The following is a 22,516-nucleotide window of genomic DNA, read 5'->3' as shown; positions in this document are numbered from 1 at the left end:
AGTGAGCTTTTCACTACTGGGGTAAGAAAGGAGAAAAAACATTTGAATAAAATCAAAGCAGAGGCTGAGCCCGACTTCTTGCAAAATAAAGAGGAGAGTGTTTCAAGAAGCTCAGTGCTGTCACTTGCCGTTTTAGTGGAAAAATGCTTGAAACAAATGTCTTTTTATCTGTGAGGGAAGGCAGCCAACGCAAATGTGGCCGAGCTGCCGGACAAGCCGCCCAGGTCTGCGTGGAGTGGCAGCCAGGGCGGGCCTGTGCTCGGGGCTCCCAGCTCCGTCTCCAGGGGCTGCCTGCCTCCAGGGGCTGCCTGCGTGGGAGGGCCCTCGCCCCCCGGGGAGCTGGTGGCGGAGGCGGTGTAGAGGTGGTCAGAGCCCCCTGGCCCTCTTCCCGTCCACAAACCTTGCTGCTTTTTAAAAAATCCGTTCTGTTTCCTTGCCCATCCTGACCACTCTTCTTTGTGTTCTGAAGCATATCCCTTTGCACACCACGCCCGGAGGGCCCGACTGGAGAGCTGCCTGGTGGTTGAGACAGTCCTGTTCTCAAGTCCTCTTTCTGCTGCAAAAACATACACCTTCCCTCCTCGTGTTCCCAAGATCAGCCTGACACTAGGAATAGGGCTGCAGTGGTTTGGGGTATATGGGTTTATGGATAATAATTTAATGAGCAAGGCCTCACCGCATTTCATCTTAAATGTGTGCTGTTTAGGTCCACTCAGTTTTTAGACTTTTTTTTTTTTTTTTTTTTGGTCAACGGCTCTTAAACAGATAACTTCAAATTCTACTGTTAGGAGCCAGTGTCCATTAACAGGCAGTTACTTCTTAAAAGATACTCTATGAGGGTGTCTTTCCTCAACCTAATAATTTATTTACAGTGTCTTCATTTGTGAAGTAGAGCTTATGGTTTTTACCCACCAGGGTTATCGAAAGAGTGCCTGGCTCGGTGGGAGCTGTCCCTGCTGCGGCAGGCAGCTGGGGGTTCAGCCCTCAGTCCTCAGCCTGGGGAGGCACCGTTTGTTCTGCTGCTGCTGTTTGCATAATAAGGCTTGTTTTGTTTTATCAGAGGATAGGGGACCCCTGATGACCCTGAAGGAAGACCAAAGCTGAAGAAAAGGCCTTTAAGATAAAAGATGCCTGGCCATTGCTGGGTGTTACTACCTGTATTTCATCTTTCATTATGTAGAAGGAGTCTGCTTAGATTTTCCCAGATTTTGAATTCTAACTCTTGGAACTATGGGGTTTTTTTTACATTTTAAAAAGGTAGTCTTCCATCCAAGTCATTCACTCTCCATTTCAAATGATGCTGAATTTGGCCTAGTGTATTTTCCTGTAGTTTTCTTTTGAACTTTTTTTTTTTTTTTTTTGCTTTTTAAGGCCATGCTTGAGGCATATGGACGTTCCCAGGCTAGGGGTCCAATCGGAGCCACAGCCACAGCAACATCGCGTCTGTGACCTACACCACAGCCCGAGGCAGCGCCAGATGCTTTTTAACCACTTAGCAAGGCCAGGGATCGAACCCTCAACCCCATGGTTCCTAGTTGGATTTGTTTCCGCTGCACCACGACGGGAACTCCTGCACACCTTTATTGAGATACACTTGACACAGAGAAAGCCGCTGTGTGCACAGTGCACAATCTGAAAGGTTCGGCGTGTGTTCACTGTAACACCATCACCACAGCCAAGATAGTGCCCATGTCCCACAGCTCTTTGCTGCTCTCTGCTCTCTAAGTCCCTCCCTCCCCCTGCCCCACCCAGATGGCTCTCTGCCGCTGTATCCGCTCAGCTCTCAAGAGCTAGAGTCTTAGATAAATGGAGTTCTTTTTGGTCCAGCTTCTTTTACTCAGCAAAAGTATTCTGAGAAGCAGCCATGTTGCATGCATCTGCTTTATGGTTTAGGTTTTCCAAATGAACTTCTCGTTGAGCTCCTGGATGGGGAGTGTTACTTCTTTGAAACTGTTAACCTGTTTTCAAATTTTATTGAAGAATCTCTTGAATGAGAGTGAGAAGCCCTAAGCGTGCTGTCCCGTGTTGTCCTGGGAGGAGTCCAGCTCAGTGCTTACTGGCAAATGGGAGGCTCCCTGTTGTGTTGGAGGCACAGAGTGAATGAATGTTCAGTGCTGCCTTGTGTTTGCTTTGAAAGGTGACAAGGCCATAATTACTCATTTCTTTTCCTTTCCAGATCCTTCTCAGGAGTTCAGTTATGGGTGTGAGAGGCTTACAGGGGTTTGTGGGAAGTAGCTGCCCACACATATGTACAGTAGTAAATTTCAAAGACCTGGCAGAGCAGCACCGAAGCAGACATCCTGGAGGTACTCCTACCATCGTGGTCGATGCCATGTGTTGCCTCCGGTACTGGTACACGCCGGACTCTTGGATCTGTGGTGGCCAGTGGCGGGAATACTTTTCTGCTCTGCGAGAGTTTGTAAAAACTTTTACAGCTGTTGGCATCAAATTGATATTCTTCTTTGATGGCATGGTGGAGCAGAACAAGAGAGACGAGTGGGTGAAGCGCAGGCTCAAGAACAACAGGGAGATAGCCCGGATCTTCCACTATATTAAGTCCCACAAGGAGCAGCCCGGCAGGAACATGTTCTTCATCCCCTCGGGGCTGGCCGTGTTCACTCGCTTCGCTTTGAAGACCTTGGGGCAGGAAACGCGGTGTTCGTTGCAGGAGGCCGACTATGAGGTGGCTTCCTATGGCCTCCAGAACGACTGCCTTGGGATCCTGGGAGAAGACACTGACTACTTAATTTATGACACGTGCCCCTACTTTTCCATCAGCGAGCTCTGCCTGGACAGTCTGGACACCGTCATGCTCTGCCGGGAGAAGCTCTGTCAGAGTCTGGGTCTTGGCCTGTCCGACCTTCCTCTTCTGGCCTGCCTGCTTGGCAATGACGTCGTCCCAGAAGGCATGTTTGAAAGCTTTCGGTACAAGTGCTTGTCCTCCTATACCTCTGTGAGGGAGAACTTTGACAAAAAAGGCAACATTATTTTAGCTGTGGCAGACCACATAGCTACAGTTCGTCGACTGCATCAAGGTGAGAAAAAGCTAGAAGAGATACTACCTCTGGGAACAAACAAAGCTCTTTTTTATAAAGGAGTTGCATCGTATCTTTTGCCAGGACAGAGGTCTCCATGGCTTTTCCAAAAACCTGAAGGTGTAATAACTTTGGACAAGCCGGTGGTATCCATGATTTCAGGCCCTGAGTCCAATTGGGAAGTTCCTATGTGTACAGATCCTGAGTCCGGGCGAGACGTTCCCGTGTGTACAGATCCTGAGTCCAAGCGAGACATTCCCGTGTGTACAGATCCTGGGTCCGGGCGAGACGTTCCCGTGTGTACAGATCCTGGGTCCGGGCGAGACGTTCCCGTGTGTACAGATCCTGGGTCCGGGCGAGACGTTCCCGTGTGTACAGATCCTGGGTCCGGGCGAGACGTTCCCGTGTGTACAGATCCTGGGTCCGGGCGAGACGTTCCCGTGTGTACAGATCCTGGGTCCGGGCGAGACGTTCCCGTGTGTACAGATCCTGGGTCCGGGCGAGACGTTCCCGTGTGTACAGATTCTGAGTCCAAGCAAGAAATATCCCTGAGTTCAGATCCTGAACTCAAGCAAGAAGTTCCCATGTGTATGTGCTCTGAATCCAAGCAGAAATTACCTGTAGGTACAAACCCTGAATTTAATCCAGAAGCACCCATGTTTACAAACCCTGAAATTAAACAAGAAGACCCCATAAATACGGGGCCTGAAATGAAGCAACAAGTAACCATGGTTTCAGATCCTGAAATCTTACAGGTATGTGGATGTACCCACCCAAATCTAATATGTCATGATGGAAAATGTATCCATTGATGGTGTTATCAGCGAATATTTATGGATTACCTGCAGTGGTTAAGATACTGTGGGGGACACAGAACAGAACCCTTGGAGTTGAGGGAGGAGATGTGGTTTAACGCATGTGCCTGTTGTTACATGACTGTTAGAGGAACGAGCGCTAGGAATCTGAAGAGGCGTAACGGAATCCAGGCCTTCATGGACCCTGCGGTTTGCTTGGAACAGGCAAAGCCTTGGCGCAGGGGTGGTGCTGGAGGGTGGTGTGGGCACAGTGGTAGAGCATAAGCTGGAGCTTGGGGTTTGAAAGGAGAAGAAAATTGGAAAAGATAAGCTCCAGCCAGATTGTGGCGATTACTACATGCCACATGGGGAATTTGGAATTTTCAGATGAGGTGAGTATGGTAAAAAGTTTTTTGAAGTGTGGAATGCTGTATAGTTAAGGGCAGAGATAAAAGACATTAAGATAATGAGATAATTAATGAATTAAAATTATAGTTGTAGAGAACTTCTCTGAAAACCCTGTGTACACCCAGAAAAGAATATTACATCTCAAATTCTGTACAGTTGCCAAAATCGAAGATTTCTTGGTAGAGTGAATATAATTTATTATAACTTTATAAATAAATTTCTCAAAGTACCAACTCTTTTGAAATAATAGAGTAAGAAACGGAAGGGGAGTAAGACGATAAGTTAGAAGCTCGTCTGCCTTGGGAGGGTCATGAAACCTTTAACTAAGTGGTTCCCGACAGATTCTGTACCCAGAGCGGCACTGGGGAGAAATAGGTTACTTCTACTGATCTTCGGTCAGAGCATCAAGTGACAACTTGGGATCCTTACTGACTTACAGTTGCTTGCTTTTCTGTGTTTCTCATTTAAAGAAATTTTCGCAGTGAAGGTGGATCCTCCGTGGCGTGTCTGCCTGACAGCAGTAATTAACGCCTGTGGCCATGCCTTGTGTATTAGCTCAGTTAATCCTTGAGACAGTTCTGTGAGGTCAGCACCTTTGTTAAACCTATTTTACATGTGAAGAAAGTGGGGAGTGAAAGGGATTAAGACTCAGATCTGTAATAATAAGGTGGCCTGACTGGCCCTGCTTCCTGGGTGTGCATAAGGGGTCACTGACCACAGAGGTTTTGCTGTTCAGGTATCCTCAGCAAGTTTGAAGTGCCGTTAGTGGTAGACTGGTTTGAAATTCTGGACAGTAATCTAGGCGAATTTATTCCTGCAGTGGTAAGAATGTTCTTTACAGGAAACAAAACCTGTGTGTAGGTTATTATAGGCCTTCTGACCTTAGCTTCTCACCGATTGAGAAAGTGGTCCCCATTTAAATCAGCATCTCGTTCAGTCATGGGCCAACAGTGTGCTACATGCAAAGCAGAAAGAAGTGAGTTTTCAGCACGTAGATTTTTTTCAATAAAAACTTTTTGAACAAGTGAATGAAGGAGTTTATGGTTTAATAGGAAAGATGAGCCTAGGTAACCAGTGAGGGTAAATGTGAGGGGAGCCCTCTCAGGCTGGGGAGGGGAGTTCCTGTCCAGAGAGGGCAACAGGGTTTATGGAGAGGTGACCTTGAGGGGTAGATTGAAGGAGCTGCTTGGGAAGGGCTGAAGGAGCCAGTTTCCTGGAGCACATGGGGGGGGGGGGCGGTTCTTGCAGAAGGTGAAGGTTGGGCTCCAAGTGTGACGAGGGGCAGTGGCGTACACGGGAAAGGAGATGGGGACTTTGGGGGGCTCCCTCCATGCCAGGCTGAAGAATTGTAGTCATCCAGGTGCTTTTAGCGACTGGGCCTCTGTTGCCAGGAAGATGGAACATCGCTAGTATGAAGGGTGGGCTGCAGAGAAGAGAGACCGGGCAAGGGGAGCTGGAGCCCTGTGTCCAGTGCTCGCTAGCAGGTGGACAGAATGATGGGGTGATGCAGCAGTAAGAGTGACGGGCCAGCAGGAGGCGGAAACTTAGAGGAGGAGGAATAGCGAGTTTTGAGCTAGAAGCCCAAGGGCACAGAGGCCAGCTGGACGTCAGGAATGAGTGACATTTACTCCACTTCTGAGACCTTTGAAACTCTGCTTTGAAGAGGTGCTGCGATTCCCACTGAAGGTCACCAATTTGTTTCTGGCTGTCACATTTCTGGTAGGTCGCCAGGGCGCATCACGTGCAGGCGGAGAGCTACCTGGTGTACAACATCCTGAGCAGTGGGGAGGTCGAATGCAGCAACAGCCTGGAGGATGAGCTGGACCAGGCTCTGCCCAGCCAGGCCTTCGTCTACCGCCCCGTGCGGCAGCGCGTGTACTCCCTCCTGCTGGGGGGCGGCGGAGGTGAGTGCGGTGTCTCTTGGTCAGTTTGAGAAGCAGCCGGATGAGCTAGAGCACATCCTCCCTGGGCTTGGGCTTTGTTTTTCTGTGACAGCTGGAGTGGCCAGTGCACTCACATCTGGGCAGAGTTAAGAGGAGGTGCCGTGGGGCATCTGCAACTGATTGGCAAGCGGCTGAGCAGCATCCACGAAAAGAAGAGTGCGTTGTTTCTGTAAAATGCCATTTTTTTATGCCTTAAAAGGATTCATACTTTTCAAAAAATGTGAAAACCCTTCCTCCTTTAGCAGTGTAGGGCATGTGTATTGTTAGAGGACAATGTCTAGTTACGCTCCCTGAAATGTGACTTTCATAAAATGATTACATAAAATCTAGTACAGCGTATTTTAAAATATAAACAGAATTTTCCTTTGGAGTTTTTTGTAATTAAGTTCATGTTTTTCCATCTCTATTTCAATTGTGCAGTAGGTACAAGAGTATAAGGAGAGGACTGTCCAGGGCTAGACCAGTAAAACCAGGAGGACCTTTACCACCAGGTGGGAAATTAATCAGACCCTTTGAAGCTCCATTAGGGACAGTCTGGGGGCACTGGGAGTGCCCGAGAGCACTCCTAGTACAGACCGGTGCTGCTGTACGCACACAGTCACCTCTGTGCAAGCCTGCTGACCTGAGACAGGCTGCTGCAGCGTCACCGTCTGATGGGAGGTGCTGGCTTGAAAAACGGGGTCCACCAGGGTCCGTCAGAGCAAGAGGTAGAAGAAGAAAAATCCTGGTGAAAGGATGCCTGTGGCCTTTTTGCCTAAACTCCATTTTCTCCAAACCTACCAGTATTACTATTAATATTATTCCAGAAGGTAAACACTTCCATAATCTAAAGGTGGGATAGAGCCTTCCGCTTGAAGTGTTGTGATTGTTCTTTTTTCTCTGGGGGCGGGGGAGGGAGTGGCCAGTTCTTTGCACCCAGTTTTATTAGCTTCCCAGCACCACCTGGGATGTCCCGCCTTCTCCCATAGATGCTGTGAGCGTTCAGACACCTACGTGTCCTGAGGAGGACTTGAGAGAGATGTTTACACTGATTTGGAAACAGAAACAGAAGAACCTGTATAATAAACATTGAAACCAAATAGTTTTGAAATAATTTTTTCCATTTCTTTATCTTATGTGGCTCTGCCCATATTCTTTCTTAACATGAATGATGGCACATTGATGAAGAAGAGGTACCTTCATCATGAGAAAATTTTATGTTATAGAATAATATTTGCTCGTAATCGTTTTTAGAGGTTTTTTCGTTTTTGGTTTTTTTTTAAATGGCCGCACCCAGGGCATGTGGAAGTTCCCAGGCCTGGGGTTGAATCTGAGCTGCAGCTGTGGCCAGATCCTTTAACCCAGTGCCTTGGGCCAGGGATGGAACCCATGCCTCCACAGCTACCTGAGACACTGCAGTCACGTTCTTAAGCCACTGTGCCATAGTGGGAACTCCAAGAGTATTTTGATAAATGAGATTAAAATATATAAACTTCACTAACTTAAAATTTCATACTTTGTTAATGTAATTTATTGATAGCCATAAAGGTAACTTTATTGGGAGTTCCCATCATGGCTCAGTGGTTAACGAATCCGACTAGGAACCATGCAGGTTCAATCCCTGGCCTTGCTGAGTGGGCTAAGGATCCGGCATTGCCGTGAGCTGTGGTGTAGGTTGCAGATGCGGCTCGGATCCCGCGTTGCTGTGGCTCTGGCGTAGGCCAGTGGCTACAGCTCCGATTCGACCCCTAGCCTGGGAACCTCCATATGCCGCAAGAGCAGCCCAAGAAATGGCAAAAAGACAAAAAAAAAAAAAGTGACTTTATTGCATAACCACAATAACAGGAAAATTACATAAATTGAACTTATCATAAATGATCTTCACTTTTCCTTTTTCTCAGCTTTTTGGCTTTCTTCATGAACTTTGCATTATTAGAGTGCAAACATAAAAAGCTGCTATTGCAGATACATTTATGATGAGGGTAATAAATTCGGTGCCACTTGCTTGAATGCTGACTTTCTGTTGCTTGTGTGCCTAAGGAGATGTATTTTCTGCACTTGTTGAGTACAGTGTTCGGTAAATACCAGGAGTGCTAAGAGGGCTGTACAGATCTACCGACTTTTTGTCAGCTTGCTTGTAGTTCTTAAGAGAATAGTGTTGAAATCTCCAGATTCTATCATGGATGTTTTTTATTTATTCGTTCGGCTCTGTTTTTACTTGAGGTATGTTTGAGATTCTCTTGCTAGGTGCATGTACATTGAAGAGTGTATGTTTCTTAATGATTTGACTACAACTTTATGAGTTTTCCCTTTTTTGGAAAGTCTGGTTGTACTCCCTGTTTTGAAGTTGGCTTTGTCTGGTACTGACATTCATGCCCCAGTTTTTTATGATTATTTGCTCTCTTCTTTCTACCCTTTACTTTCAGGGTTTTTTCTCTTTTCTTTTTGGCCATCCCCACAGCATGGGGAAGTTCCTGGTCCAGGGATCGTACCTGAGGCAAAGCAGTAACCTGGGCCAGAACAGTGACTACACCGAATATGTAATTGATAGGAAACTCCTAAGCTTTTTTTTTTTTTTTTTTAAATGGCTACACCCACCGTGGCATATGGAAGTTCCTGGCCAGGGACTGACTCCAAGCCACAGCTATGACTTGTGCTGCAGCTGTGGCAGTGCCAGATCCTTCAGTCCACTGTGCTAGGCTGGGGATTGAACCCATGCTTCCACAGCAACCCAGGCCACTTCAGTCAGATTCTTAACGTACTGCACCATAGCAGAAACTCCCTAAGCTATTTCTTTATACTTAAAGTACCTCTCTTTTAGCAGCATACCCAATCTTTTAATTTCTGTCCTTTAATTGGATTGTTTAGGCCATTTATGTTTAATGTACATGTTGACATGATTGGATTTAAGTCTTCATTTTCCCCTTTGCTCTGTTCTTTTTTCCCGTTATTTTTTCCTTTTCTGACTTCCTTTGTCAGAATTGTGTTAATGGAATATTTTTTAGTATTTTATTTTATATTGGATTATTGTTGGATTTGGATTGTTAGATTTACCTGTGTTTGTTTTTTTTTTCCAGTGGTTGCTCTAGGGTTTATAAAATACATCTTTTTTTTTTTTTTGGTCTTTTTGCCTTTTCTAGGGCCGCTCCTGCAGCGCATAGAGATTCCCAGGTTAGGGGTCTAATCGGAGCTGTAGCTGCCAGCCTTCGCCAGAGCCACAGCAATACAGGATCTGAGCCGCATCTACAACTTACACCACTGCTCACGGCAACGCCGGGTCCTCAACCCACTGAGCAAGGCCAGGGATCAAACCCATAACCTCATGGTTCCTAGTCAGATTCGTTAACCACTGCGCCACGACGGGAACTCCTATAAAATATAATTTTAACTTGTCATATTTTATCTTCAGTGTGATACCATGTAATGTATACTGCAAAAAACGTACAATGGTGTACTTTCATTCTCCCTGTCATTTTTGCTATCCTGTATATTTGTAAAACTTTTTATTTTGAAGTAGTTATTTACTCACAGCAGTTGCAGAATTAGCACATAGAGTTCCATGTACTCTTTACCTGCCCTCTGTCCCTGTCCCCTGGTGACCACCAGTTTGTCCTCCAGCTCTATATTTTGGTCATTTTGCGTATGTCGCATAACTGGAAACATAGTAGGAGCCTTGTGAGATTATGCATCTGTTTTAAACCCCATAATACATGACTCTTATTTTACCGTAATTTTACATGGGTTGGCAAGCGTTTTCTGTGACGGGTCAGATAGTAATAAACATTTTAGGCTTTGGACCAGCTGCTGAGCTCTTCGCTGTGGAGCCATGTCGCCATGGACATTACGTCCAGAAGATGGGGCTGTGCCAATGAAGTTTTATCTAGTTTCCCCATGTCACAAAATTTGAATTTTACATTGTCATTCTGTGTTGTGGAATATTCTTTGATAACCTTCCAATCATTTAAAACTATACAAAAAAAATGGAGTTCCCTTCGTGGCACAGTGGTTAGCGAATCCGACTAGGAACCATGAGGTTGCGGGTTCGACCCCTGCCCTTGCTCAGTGGGTTGATGATCCGGCCTTGCCGTGAGCTGTGGTGTGGGTCGCAGACGCGGCTCGGATCCCGCGTTGCTGTGGCTCTGGCGTAGGCCGGTGGCTACGGCTCCGATTCGGCCCCTAGCCTGGGAACCTCCATATGCCGCGAAAGCATCCCAAGAAATGGCAAAAAGACAAAAAAAAAAAAATAAAGTAAAATAAAATAAAATTATACAAAAAGCATTATTAGCTTTCACACTGTATTAGAGCAAGCAAGCCAGATTTGGCACGTGAGCTCTGATTTTCGAACTCTTCCTCCGAACGGTCATTTGTCTTTCAGAATAACCAGGAGATGACGTCTCCTCTGGGCACTGTTTCTGCTGCTCTTTCTTTCAGAAGTGTAATTTTGCTGGATGTAGGAGTTGAGGTATTTTTGTTCGTCGCTTCCAGGGTGTTCTCCTGTTGTCTCTGGCTTGTGTTTCTCATGAGATGAGCTGTTCCTTCTGAAACAGTTGTGCCCGCAGGTTGGAGTGTGTGTTTCCCTGGCTGTCTTTAGGGTTTCTTCGTGGTCACTGGTTTCAGCCTTAGTTCAGGCTGAGTTTCAGTCTCCTCCGTGTTTATTCTGCCTACGACTCTTGAGCTCCTTGGGTCCGTGAGTTTACGTTCCGTACTGACCTTGAACAAAGTGGAGCATCATATCATCAAACACTGTTTCCTGTCTCTCTCCCTCGCACTTTGGGCCCCTAGTTACACGCATGGTTCAGAGCTCAGTGTCCCGCAGGCACCAGCCTCCTTTTGAAGCCTCTTCTCTGTGCGTCGGTCCAGGTCGTTCTTACTGCTCTGTCTTCGCATTTACAGGCTTTGCTACTAACCCATCCAATGACGTGGTCATTTCGGATATTGTGTCTTTCAGGGTTTAAACAAGTCTTCCATTTCTTCTTCCCTGTCTCCATGGTGCCCTTTAAGTCCTTAGACTTACTCACAGTAACTGTTTTCAGGTCCTTGTCTGCTGATTCCATCGCCCCCATGTTGCTGGGTCTGTGTCTGTTTATTGATGACTTTCTCCTCGTGAATCCACGTGTTTCTGCTTATTCCTAGGGCCCGTGTTTTTATTGTGTTCTAGAAGCTTCTGGATCTGTGGAGAGTCTTGAGTTGAGTTCTGCCAGGCAGTTCATTTTCCAGACCCAACAGGGCTTGCCTTAGCCTTGTCCGGGGGGTCTCTAGACACTAAAAAGAGACAGAGCGGCTCTGCTCCTGAGGCTCGGCCTTCCCTGGGCTGCTGCCTGAGTGCTAGCGTTTGACGAGGCCTCTGCGCCGCGGCCGCTGGGGGCCCAGGGTCGGGGAGCCTTAGGCAGCTATAGGGTCGGTCCGTCGGCCTCCCCACGGTTGTCCTGCCTGGCCCCACTGAGCTTTGCCCTGGTCGTGTAGGACTGTCCTCAGCCAGGCCCTTAGGGTGCTCCTTTGCAGGTTTCTGGAGCCCTCTCTTCTGCCCGCAGCTGTCTCAGCAGCCAGGTCCCCTCAGGACTGGCTTTGCTCTGCACGGTGCCTCCGGGCAAAACCTGCCCCCAGGAGAATGCCTTGGCTTCTGGATTTATTTGGCGGGAAGAGTAGTCAGCAGGCCGTCCCGTCTCAGCCGCCCACCCTCCTCTAGAGCTCTGGGCGCTGACGAAGTGGAGTGCTGGTGTGATTCTTGCTCCTTTTTTGGTGACTTTTCTTCTGATTGGAAAGTTTTATCCCGTGTGCTTTTACGTTTTTCTCTGTCCGCATGTCTCTTCCTTAATTGGAACTGCTGGGAGGTGCTGTTGGACTTGCTGGACCCTGCTGTGTTTCTTCATCTTCTTCTCCTTCCTGGTTTGTTCTTCCCCCGTGTGGGAACATCGCTCGGCTTCATCCTCAGCTCTTAGAGAGATGCTTTCCTCTCCTCCCCCCTTGAAGCTCCTCCCGGGCAGTCAGATTCCTGCTGGAAGCCTCGGGTTGCCGGCCCTGCACCTATCTGGGCTCCTGCTCTTTGTGACTCCTCAGTGGGGAGCCGTCAGAGCTGGGTCTGCCCCCTTACACCCGGATGATTTTGTTGGCTTTCCTTGTTTTAAAAAACAAATCCACACTGACAACTAACAAAATTTATTTTTCTGGCTCAGGCCATTCCTCTGATCAGTTCTGTTAATACTGCATGCCTTTAAAAACTAATTTCCCCAAATTCCTCATCAAAAGGAATTTCCTCTCTTGGAGTTCCCGTCGTGGCACAGCAGAAATGAATCTGACCAGGAACCATGAAGTTGCGGGTTCGATCCCTGGCCTTGCTCATTGGGTTAAGGATCTGGCGTTGCCATGAGCTGTGGTGTAAGTCGCAGACCCAGCTTGGGTCCTGAATTGCTATGGCTGTGGCGTAGGCCGGCGGCTACAGCTCTGATTAGACCCCTAGCCTGGGAACCTCCATATGCCGTGAGTGTGGCCCTAAAAGGACAAAAGACCAAAAAAAAAAAATTATTTTCCTCTCTGAAGGCACCTTTTGCTTTTCGTTCTTAAGCTTATTATGGTTTGGACTTGCAGTCTTGCCCGTGGGTATTGTCTGGTGGCCCTCCTCCCTCCAGGCTGTAGCTGAGTGGGCAGGGTCTGTTCTGGGGCATTTCTCAGCGTGAATTAGGTGACTGTTATGTATGTGTTGAGTGTGTGTTTAAAATATTCCCTTTTCGGTAGTTCCCATCTTGGCTCAGTGGGTTAAGAATCTGACGAGTATCCATGAGGATTTTTTCTTTGTTGGCCACACCCTGGCCTCGCTTCAGTGGGTTAAGGGTCTGGTGTTGCCGTGAGCTGTGGTGTCAGTCGCAGATGTGGTTCAGATCTGACGTTGCTGTGGCTGTGGTGTAGGCCGGCAGCTGTAGTTCTGATTCAACTCCTAGCTTCAGAACTTCCCTAAAAATACAAGTATAACCTTTTCAGCAATACTTGCATATAGTAAGGCATTCCTTAGAGGAGGGTTGCTCTAATTAATGGTTGAATTTCACACATGGGAGGAGAGCAATGATCTCAAATCCCACTAGGTGAGCAGCTGTCTGACAGGCAGGTGGGGCCCACAAGTTTGGAATGAGGTTTAGAGGAGAAGGTGCCTTTTACTCCCTGGTCATCAGCTCTCAGTGCCAGGGCTCCTGCAGGTGCACAGCTGTGGACACGAGCTCTGAGCCAGAAGGCAGGCACTGTGTTAATGGCTTTGTACCTCAGACTTCCTAATCATGGGCAAAGTGTGGGTAACTGATCTGTTGGATGCTCTGGTTCATCTAGAATGCTGGAGGGTGCCTGCCAGGGAGCAGTTGGCCATTGTCACTCCTGTGTATATTTTATATAGTTGAATATATGGTGTTTAGACAGCTCGATGGCATTGTGGCCAAAAGGGCGGAAGAAACCCCGAAATCGCCCAGTCCTCAGCCCGTCCTTGGCTTTGCACCCATTCTTACCAATGATTTTAACTGTATTTTTTTAGTTTCCCTAATGGAAAGATTAGCTTAAATCACCGTGAAACTTGATACATTTTAGGAAAGAGAAGAAACTCAGAAAGATGCTGGCTCTGTTCTGTTCTCCCACCTCGCTAGTTCACTGCTCCAGAGAAAGGCTGTGCTTATGGCAGCTTTTAATGGTGAAGGTGAATTGTCCTTTTTTTCTTGTCATTCTCCCATGGGAGTTGCAGCAGGCTGATGGTCTCGTGGTGGGTGGCTGGGGAGTTGTGGCACCTTCACAAAGTGCCTACAGGTCATCAGTTCTTACAAATCATAGAGATTGACCTCAAAGGTGACTTTTTTTCCCAAAAGTATGTACCCAAAAAATGGACAGCTTTTCTGTTTTTTTAAGGACAAAAGCCACACATAATTATAGATTAAACCAGCAATATAAAGAAAATACCTGTCTTCTACCTCAGCAAAAATACTCGTTTTTTGTTTTGGTTTTTCCCTTTTTTGGCCACATTCGCAGTATATGGAAGTTCCCAGGCTAGGGATCGAATCTGAGCTACATGTATGACCTACGCCACAGCTGTGGCAACACTGGATCCTTAACCCACTGTGCTGGGCCAGGGATCGAACCCACACCATTGATGGTGGTGCGGAGACAGTGATGGATCCTTAATCCGCTGTTCTACAGCAGGAACTCCAAAAAGTACTCGTTTTTTCTTTCTCTTTTCCTGTATTCTTCCCCACAATTTCAGGTGAGATTTTATTAAGGGAATGAACATTGATAGCAGCTGCTCTGATTTAACTTTTATCCTCTGGCTTGTTACTTGAACTTTAAGAGTCCTCGTCAAAGCTCTGAGTAAATAAATAGCTGTAAGCACGTGGCAGGTTCATTCTTGTCCTGAGCACTCGTCCATCTCATCAGATGTGCGTGAACCAGTTTACAAGCAGAATCTTTCTTTTATTAAGAAATACTTTGTGATTAGTATGCACTTCACCCTCACTGGCCTAAACTATGGAGAAAAGAGAGTCTGCTCTCAGTGCTGGTCTAAATTATGAGGAAATTATTGGGTGTTGGTGCTGGTCCACATTGTGAGAAAAGAGAGATTTGGGACCTGTTTTCTTTTCCGAGCCTGATGTTCTTTCATTGAACCTGATGCAAGTTCATTGGCCATGATGGTCGTTCATTGAGCCTGATGCTTCCTCGTTGATGCTGAAGCAGGTTTATTGAACCTGATGCTCGTTCATTGATCCTGTTGAACTTGTCTTGATGGGCAGCTCTTTGCTTCTCAACTGGAACTGAACAGCTGACACTGTGTGGCATTTCTCTTGGAATATTTCCAAAAGATGACTTCCCTGGGTCTTGAGAAAGAAAATAGTAGAAGGTCTCTGGGGTTTCTCAGTAAAGGTGCCAGCTCCCACCGTGAACCTGTCTTCGCATTCTTTGTGTGTGTTTAGAGTTAAAACTCGGAGATGTTAACGTTCAACTGTGGTGCTGTGAACAGTTTCAGATGAAAGAAGGTCATTTCCATGCGATGCGAAATGAGTTGGTTTTTGTTGTTGTTGTTTTGTTTTTTGTCTTTTGTCTTTTTAGGGCCGCACCAGCAGCATATGGAGGTTCCCAGGCTAGGGGTTGAATCAGCCACAGCAACGCAGTATCCAAGCTGTGTCTGCGACCTACACCACAGCTCACAGCAATGCCGGATCCTTAACCCACTGAGTGAGGCCAGGGATCAAACCCACATCCTCATGGATATTAGTCAGGTCGCTAACCACTGAGCCACGACAGGAACTCTGAAATGAGATTTTAAAAATGTTTTTGTGATTTCCCAAGAAGTCAGCTGGCAGGCTAGGTTAATGACAGTGGTTGAGTGTGAATTTTTAAAACTTAGTAAATTTGTCTTTGGCATGAGAGACCTCATTCCTTTCTGAAATAACAGTTTAAGACAGCATTCACTCAGTTGGCTGTTTTTTGTTCGTGTTTGTTTTTTCTTTTCTTTTCTTTTTTTTTTTGGCTGTATCCACAGAATGTCCCAGGCCAAGGATCAACTCCAAGCCCCAGCTGCAACAGTGGGAACTCCATTTGGCTATATTTTAATGTAATGCAAACCCAGGCCAAGGGGATTACGCAGAGAGGGGTTTTCTTTTTAACTATAAGAATACTTCTCAGATGTTCTTTCTTTTTTATTTTTTTATTTTATTCATTTATTTATTTATTTATTGCTTTTTAGGGCCGCACCCGCAGCATATGGAGGTTCCCAGGCTAGGGGTCCAATTGGATATACAACTGCCAGCCTACACCACAGCCACAGCAACACAGGATCCAAGCTGTGTCTGCGACCTACATACAGCTCACAGCAACACTGGATCCTTAACCCACTGAGCGAGGCCAGGGATCGAACCCACAACCTAATGGTTCCTAGTCGAATTTGTTTCTGCTGTGCCACACCACGACGGGAACTCCTTCTTGCCTCTTTAAAAATTTTTTTGGAAATTTAGACCGAGTTGAATTGCAGTTGAGCATTCGCTGTGAGCCTGGCGTTATGTGAAGACACAGGTTTTGCTGTCGGGAGCTGATGTCAGGGTGGGGAGCTAGAGGAAGTATGCAGGCCTTCAGGGCCTCTGGCCAGAGAACTGGGGGAAGGCGCTGGGAGGCGTCTGAGCCCACAGTGGAGGAGCTGGTGCCTAAGCTGAGAGTGAGGAGGAGGAGGAGTTAGCTAAGTGGTCCTCACAGGATGGGGGGTCGAGGGGGCAGAGGTAAGAGGAGGCCAAGTGAGCACAGGGACTGGGGGCTGAGGCCGAGTGGAGCAGGACCCAGGAGCTGGAGCTGTGGTTCTCTGGGGCCCCGGGAACAGCGGCCTCGGCTCCCCTGGAAATGGGTTAGAAATGCGCTGTGGAAGCCTGGCCCAGAGCTGCAGAGTTGGGGGCACGAGGAGATCATGCTCTGGGTCAAGCTGAGCACGAAGCCTGGAACTGCAGCGGGTGCAGGGGGTCCCTGGGCAGCTGCCGAGGCATCTTCTTTAGAAAGCGCGGCTGACCTGGTCAGATTTTCATTTGTAAAAAAGGCAAAACCCCCAAAGCCTCCATTTATGTGGAGAGTGGCTTAGAAGGGGCCGTGGCTGAAGAGGGGGCAGCAACCAGTACCAGAAGGGAGGTGGCGAGGCCCCAAGGGGGACGGGGCCAGCAGGCGGCGGCGGTCGTGCTGCTGCTCCGCGAGGCTCAGGGAGACGTCGCGGGGGACGCGCCAGATGAGGGGAGGCCTCCAGGCTTGGGCAGCAAGGCGTCCTCCGGCCTCAGACGGAAAGGCCGTTGCTGCAGGCGATTTCCACCAGCTGTGAATTGCCCAACGCGGCAGAGGCCTCGGCAGTTGCATAAAGGGGTGACTTTGAGAACAGGAAGGCCTGTCGTGTCCCTGCAGTTCCCCCAAGGGTTTTCTGGGACGGGGCGAAGGTGGCAGGGAAGGGAGGCTGGACGCTGCAGTAGCCACTTAGGTGGTGACCTCTCTGCCCCGATTGTCACTCACCCAGGTTCTCACTTGCTAGGATAAGTGGATGACCCTCAGGCCAGAGGGTGGGGCACGCATGCCGGGTGCCCCAGGTCTGCCAGCGGCCTGGGCTGCGGGAACTCCCTGTGCGGAGAGCACGGGCCTGGCCCTGGCTGGCGCTGCATCGGTGCTCGCGCGCGTCCACTCACGCGGCTGTCTTTGTGCAGGTGACACCAGCGCCTGCCCCACTGTCAAGGAGTGGTTTGTGTACTCTGGGAACCCGCTGAGGCACCCGGACCTCGTCAGGCCTCTGCAGATGAACATTCCAGGTACAGACGACCTTGACCTAAACGGGGCGCTGATGGTTCACTGCGGGGGGCGGGCCCAGGGGTGGTCTCTGTGGGACATACTTTTCCAGAACGGCACCTACGCTCGTTGCCATTGCTCTCGTGGGCCCAAGAGCAGTGTGTCTAAAGTTCTGAAACAGCAGAGGCAGGGGCACTGTGCACATTTCCCCGGGGACAGTCCGCCGAGTCACCCCGCCGCGCGCCCCTGCCTGTGGCCCCGCGTCCTCGCAGCCCAGGCCCCAGGATGTGGCGTCTGGTTGCCGTCATGGGTACCCGCCGAGTTCAGACAAAGTGGGTTCCTCATCCTCTGCTTGAGCCCGTGTTTGTCTCATCTCTGCTGCTGAAGGTGGATTTGATGAACCGGGAAGGGAGGTAAGGGAAAGTTATTTTCACTGGAAAAATAAGTTTTTTCAAGGGAGAAATCTTACAACACATGATGGGAGGGAAGCACAAACAAAGTTCTCCTAAAAATCAGTTGGAGTAAATCCTTCTTTCCTTTGAGTTCTTAGGATCTGAGGAAGGTTGGGGGGGGGGGGGTCTCCATACAGACAGGTGGGGTGGCTTGGGGTTTGTTCCCAGTGGTCCTCGTTATTGTTTCAGAGAACAGATACTCTTACAGCATTTTTATACTCTGTTCTTATGTGTGTTGAATTCTCTCAAGTCACCATTGTTTTCCATCACTCAAGCCTGTAATTTACTGCAAAACATTTTTTCATAAGTAGAATTCTGTAGGAAGAGAAGTGGAGGGAATCTTCCCTTGTTCTCTCAGGTGGTGAGGGATGTACACAAACCTAAAAAGGTGCTTATCACGGAAACAAATTAAGATGAAGTAACATTCGACTTTACAACAAGTATTTGTGAAACATAGCCGAAACGATTTTCCAGAAATGGCTTGTAATATTTTCACTTTATAGGATCTTTCCAAAATTAATGTGGAAAGGGATTGTGTTAGTTCTTTCCCTGGTTTGAATTATACAGAATGTCTGGCTGCTCATTATGTGAGTTAATCTTCGAGGCCATTGCATACAATGTGTGTAACCTCTGGAAGTCACTCAGTTATCCAAGGGACGGCTTCTGGGGCAGGTGGACACATCCTCCTTGGCACTGCTGACCTGCAGCCCGTGAGGGTGGCGTGTCCAGAAAGAGCCGTGGCACCCCACCCCGAGGGAGGGCATGTGCCCTCCTTTGCCAGGAAACTGGAAATGGGGTTTTGAGCTTTTGTTGCTGATGGTCAGGTGAAGGATTCTGTGTATGTTAGTAGCAATACAAAATGATAGGTTTGTAATATATAAATGCTCTTCTGCATCCATGAGAAGTGTAAAAGGCTTTTACACTAAAATAGGCAGATTCCTGTGGCAGGCAGCTTCCACTGCCCTGACAATGTGGGATTAAAAACTGGCTGCCATCGCATGACTCTCGCCTTGCGTGGGCCCCTCAAGCCCAGGTGCAAGGTGTCCTTGCTGCCAGGTCGGAGCCGTCCTTCCAGGCAGGGCCAGCAGCAGAGCTGTCGTTGGATCGTTGCCTTAGAGCACCATGCCTGAGAGAACTTAGATTAATCTCGTGAATGTTACATTTTCACCGAGTCTCCCAAGGTAGTGGTCAGTGTCCTTTTTTTAAAAAAAAGACTTTTTCCTCTATCAGCACATATGATTTAATGCTTGCTTTCTTAAATGGTAGAAATAAAAAAAAAATCAGAGATACATTTTTTAACAAAGTGGAAGAGAGATATAAGGAAGCGGAAAAATTATAGATTACGTAAAAATTAGGAAGGGGAAAAGAAAATTGAACAGCCAGGGAGCAGGAAAATAAATTTCCTTACTGATATATTTTACTCAGGGGACTCATTCACATGCTCATGTCCTACCAGTGCCCCATCTTTGTGTGCGTGGGGGGGCAGGGGTACCATGTTCAGATACATTATGTGTATTTCATGTATAGTATTATAGGTATTGCAGCTCACTTACCTTACACCGAGGTCATGAAAGCTGATGTTCCTGATAACGCAAAACGGCTGTACCTTGCCACGCCGCTTTCCTTCCCCAGACCTACCCTTACGGGATCCTTGGGTCCATGTGGGGTGTTCACTCCCCACACGCTTCACTTACTCCGGCTCCAGCCTCTGCAGGGTGGGTGGGTCTCGGACCACACAACAGGCAGGCATGTGAAGGAGCCTTTTGTCTCCAGAACTGCAGACTCTTCTTCAGACAAAGTGCGGGTGATTTTTTTCTCTTCATGGAGCCATTTTTCAGTCATAATCAGCTTTTACAAATCTAGGAAGGCTGAGTCTAGTTGGGAATGCACCTCTCTAGAATGATTTTTAAAGGCCGTTCAGGAATCAGCTTAGTATTTTTTGGCCACATAAGGACGTTTCATTCCCAAGAGTCTTGCAGATCATCCTGGAAGACTGTTTTCAAAGTGAAATGAAGTGGAGGGCATATCTACGATGGGAAGGGGCCAAATTCGTCTCCTTTCCTCGTCTGCTATACAATTGCGTGAGGTTTTCTTGTTTCAGCTCCTCTTCCTTGAACTGGTGAAGGTTTTCCTCTTGACTCTTGATGATATAGGTCAAGAAAGTCTTAGAGTTCCTGCTGCGTTGCATGAGGTTAAGGATCTGGCATTGCTACAGCTGTGGCATAGGTTGCAGCTGAAGCTCAGGTTCGATCCGTGGCCCAGGAACTTCCATATGCCGCGAGTGTGGCCAAAAGATTTAAAAAATGTTTCAAAAAGTCCTGTCAGGCCTTAGAGGTTTCCGTGGGTGGTAAACAGCTATCTCCACGGCTCTGTGGTGAGAGCTCGTGCACCTGCTGAGGAGGTGCTGTCAGCACACCAGCCTCTGGAGCCTCCGACATGCTGTGGATCAGGAGCGAGGGTTTTAAAACCTCAGTGCTGTTTTTCTCCGTTTGTAGAAATAACTTGAAGCTTTGTCAAATAAATGTGTTACAGATACACATTTAAATCACAAGCCAATGGTTGAATTTTGCACTGACTGCTTTTTATAGCCACAGTCACTGTGTTTTGAGCGTGTTAGGTAGGAGCAGTGTAACACTGCCATTGTGCAAGCGTGAAATTAGAGATCCTGGTCCATGTAGACTTTGGTATATTGAGATATCAGTGCATTCTGCTCCATTTGTATCTGAATGACTATGTTTGCTTACTGTAAGTAGTTACGGAAGTTTATCCAACCAGAGTAAAGATTCAGTATGAATGCGAGTAGTCGGTTTTTTACTTTGTTTTCTTTTGGCCAGGGGCGCTCTATCAAACCGAATGCTCTAAGTAAATAAATTTTCACTTAAATTGAGCTTATGAGTTAAAACCGTCACAAGTAAATTTGAGACATAAGATGTATGTATATTAACTTGCAGAAATGTCGCCTCTCATGTTCTGAGAGTGGACACAAGCCGGATAGTTTTATGGTTATTACCCTGGGAATAGGCAAGGGAGATAGTCATAAGATATCTCTGAAACCTGGTGATTGTATTATTTCCTATAGAAAGCACTCAGAAATGCCGCGGCTTGGTGTGTAGGAGTGTCCTTATTCTTGTGTGTTTCTACTGTAGAAGCACACACAGGACCATCGCTTTGCTACCTGAGGGGCGTCCAGCAGCCTGTGCCCTGGGTCGGGTCCTCCCAGGCACCTCAGACAGTCTGCAGAGTGGTTATTCACAGAAGTGGCCTCCTTTCCTGCCCCTCTGCTCAGTCCTCCAGGGCTTCATCTCTCCGGATAAGTTCAAGGCTTTGCTGCCCATCAGTTCATACAAAAACCTTTGCCAAATGACGTTGTTTGGTTTGTTAAAACTGATGTGTTTCAGATGCGTGTAGTTGATGACCTACAGACTAGATTGCTTGCTTAGCTCTCTGGAGTGTTCATTGGAACATCTCAGCTGCCCATGGGACTCTGGGTGAAGTGCAGGGGCTGCCTTGCTCTTTGCTGGCCGGGTCTCAATCCCCGCAAGCTCAGTGAGTGAGTACCGACATGCGTGCCTGTGTGTGAGTGCGTGCGTGTGTGCCTGTGCGTGTGTGCCTGCCTCTGTGTGTGTGTGTGTGTGTGTGCCTGTGTGCTTCTGTGTGTCTCTGTGTGTATATGTGCCTGTGCATGTATATGTCTGTGTGTGTGTGCCTGCACATGTGTATGTCTGTGTGTGTGTGTGCATGTCTGTGCCTGTGTGCCTCTGTGTGTGTGTGTGTGTATGTGTGTGTGTTGGAGAGCAGAGCTCTCTTCCACACAGGGTAGTGTTAGCTACTCTTACTGTGCCAGTCTGCCTTCCAGTTCTGATCAAAATAGATTTCTTTTAGGGAGTTTCTGTTGTGGCGCAATGGAAAAGAACCCAACTAGTATCCATGAGGATGCAGGTTCAATCCCTGGCCTCACTCAGTGGATTGGGGATCTGGCGTTGCTGTGAGCCACAGTGTAGGTTGCAGACACAGCTAGGATCCTGGTTGCTGTGGCTGTGGTGTAGGGTGTAGGCTGGCAGCTGCAGCTCTGATTCTACCCCTAGCCTGGGAACCTCCATATGCAGCTGGTGTGGCCCTGAAAAGCAAAAATACATACATACATACATACATACATGTATATATATATATATTTCTTTTAGACTGAATCTGCTAACAATTTTCTGTGTGTTTGGTGGGCTCGGCCCTTGCAGGTTATCGCAGCAGAGTTCAAAACCACTTTGCGGAGTTCCCGTCGTGGCGCAGTGGTTAACGAATCCGACTAGGAACCATGAGGTTGCGGGTTCGGTCCCTGCCCTTGCTCAGTGGGTTAACGATCCGGCGTTGCCGTGAGCTGTGGTGTAGGTTGCAGACGAGGCTCGGATCCCGCGTTGCTGTGGCTCTGGCGTAGGCTGGTGGCTACAGCTCCGATTCAACCCCTAGCCTGGGAACCTCCATATGCCGCGGGAGCGGCCCAAGAAATAGCAACAACAACAACAACAACAACAACAACAAAAAAGACAAAAAAAAAAAAACCAAACCACTTTGCTTAGTGACTTCACCAGCAGAAGAGACCTAATCTAAATAGTCCTTTAGAGAAATTCCCACCCAGGGTCCTTGCT

At 47.8% G+C, this 22,516-nt stretch overlaps 1 protein-coding gene across 10 annotated transcripts in view; it reads left to right on the top strand.

Annotated features, from left to right (window-relative positions):
- The window catches only part of FAM120B (family with sequence similarity 120B), a 65,798-nt gene that overhangs the window by 8,616 nt on the left and 34,666 nt on the right, over positions 1-22,516 (top strand). For all 10 annotated transcript variants that reach the window (XR_007133466.1, XM_047769676.1, XM_047769681.1 and 7 more), the window contains exons 2-4: positions 2,177-3,790; positions 5,961-6,141; positions 17,346-17,447. Coding sequence is in view for 9 of the 10 variants with exons in the window: in XM_047769676.1 (XP_047625632.1) it covers positions 2,198-3,790; positions 5,961-6,141; positions 17,346-17,447 (1,876 nt within the window). In the remaining variant the exon portion in view is untranslated. The remainder of the gene's footprint in view (positions 1-2,176; positions 3,791-5,960; positions 6,142-17,345; positions 17,448-22,516) is intronic.

The sequence above is a fragment of the Phacochoerus africanus genome, chromosome 2 (genome assembly GCF_016906955.1).
Source record: "Phacochoerus africanus isolate WHEZ1 chromosome 2, ROS_Pafr_v1, whole genome shotgun sequence".
In the NCBI taxonomy this organism is placed as follows: Eukaryota; Metazoa; Chordata; class Mammalia; order Artiodactyla; family Suidae; genus Phacochoerus; species Phacochoerus africanus.
The sequence above is the reverse complement of the archived record's forward strand: the minus strand, read 5'-3'. Positions and strand labels throughout refer to the sequence as shown.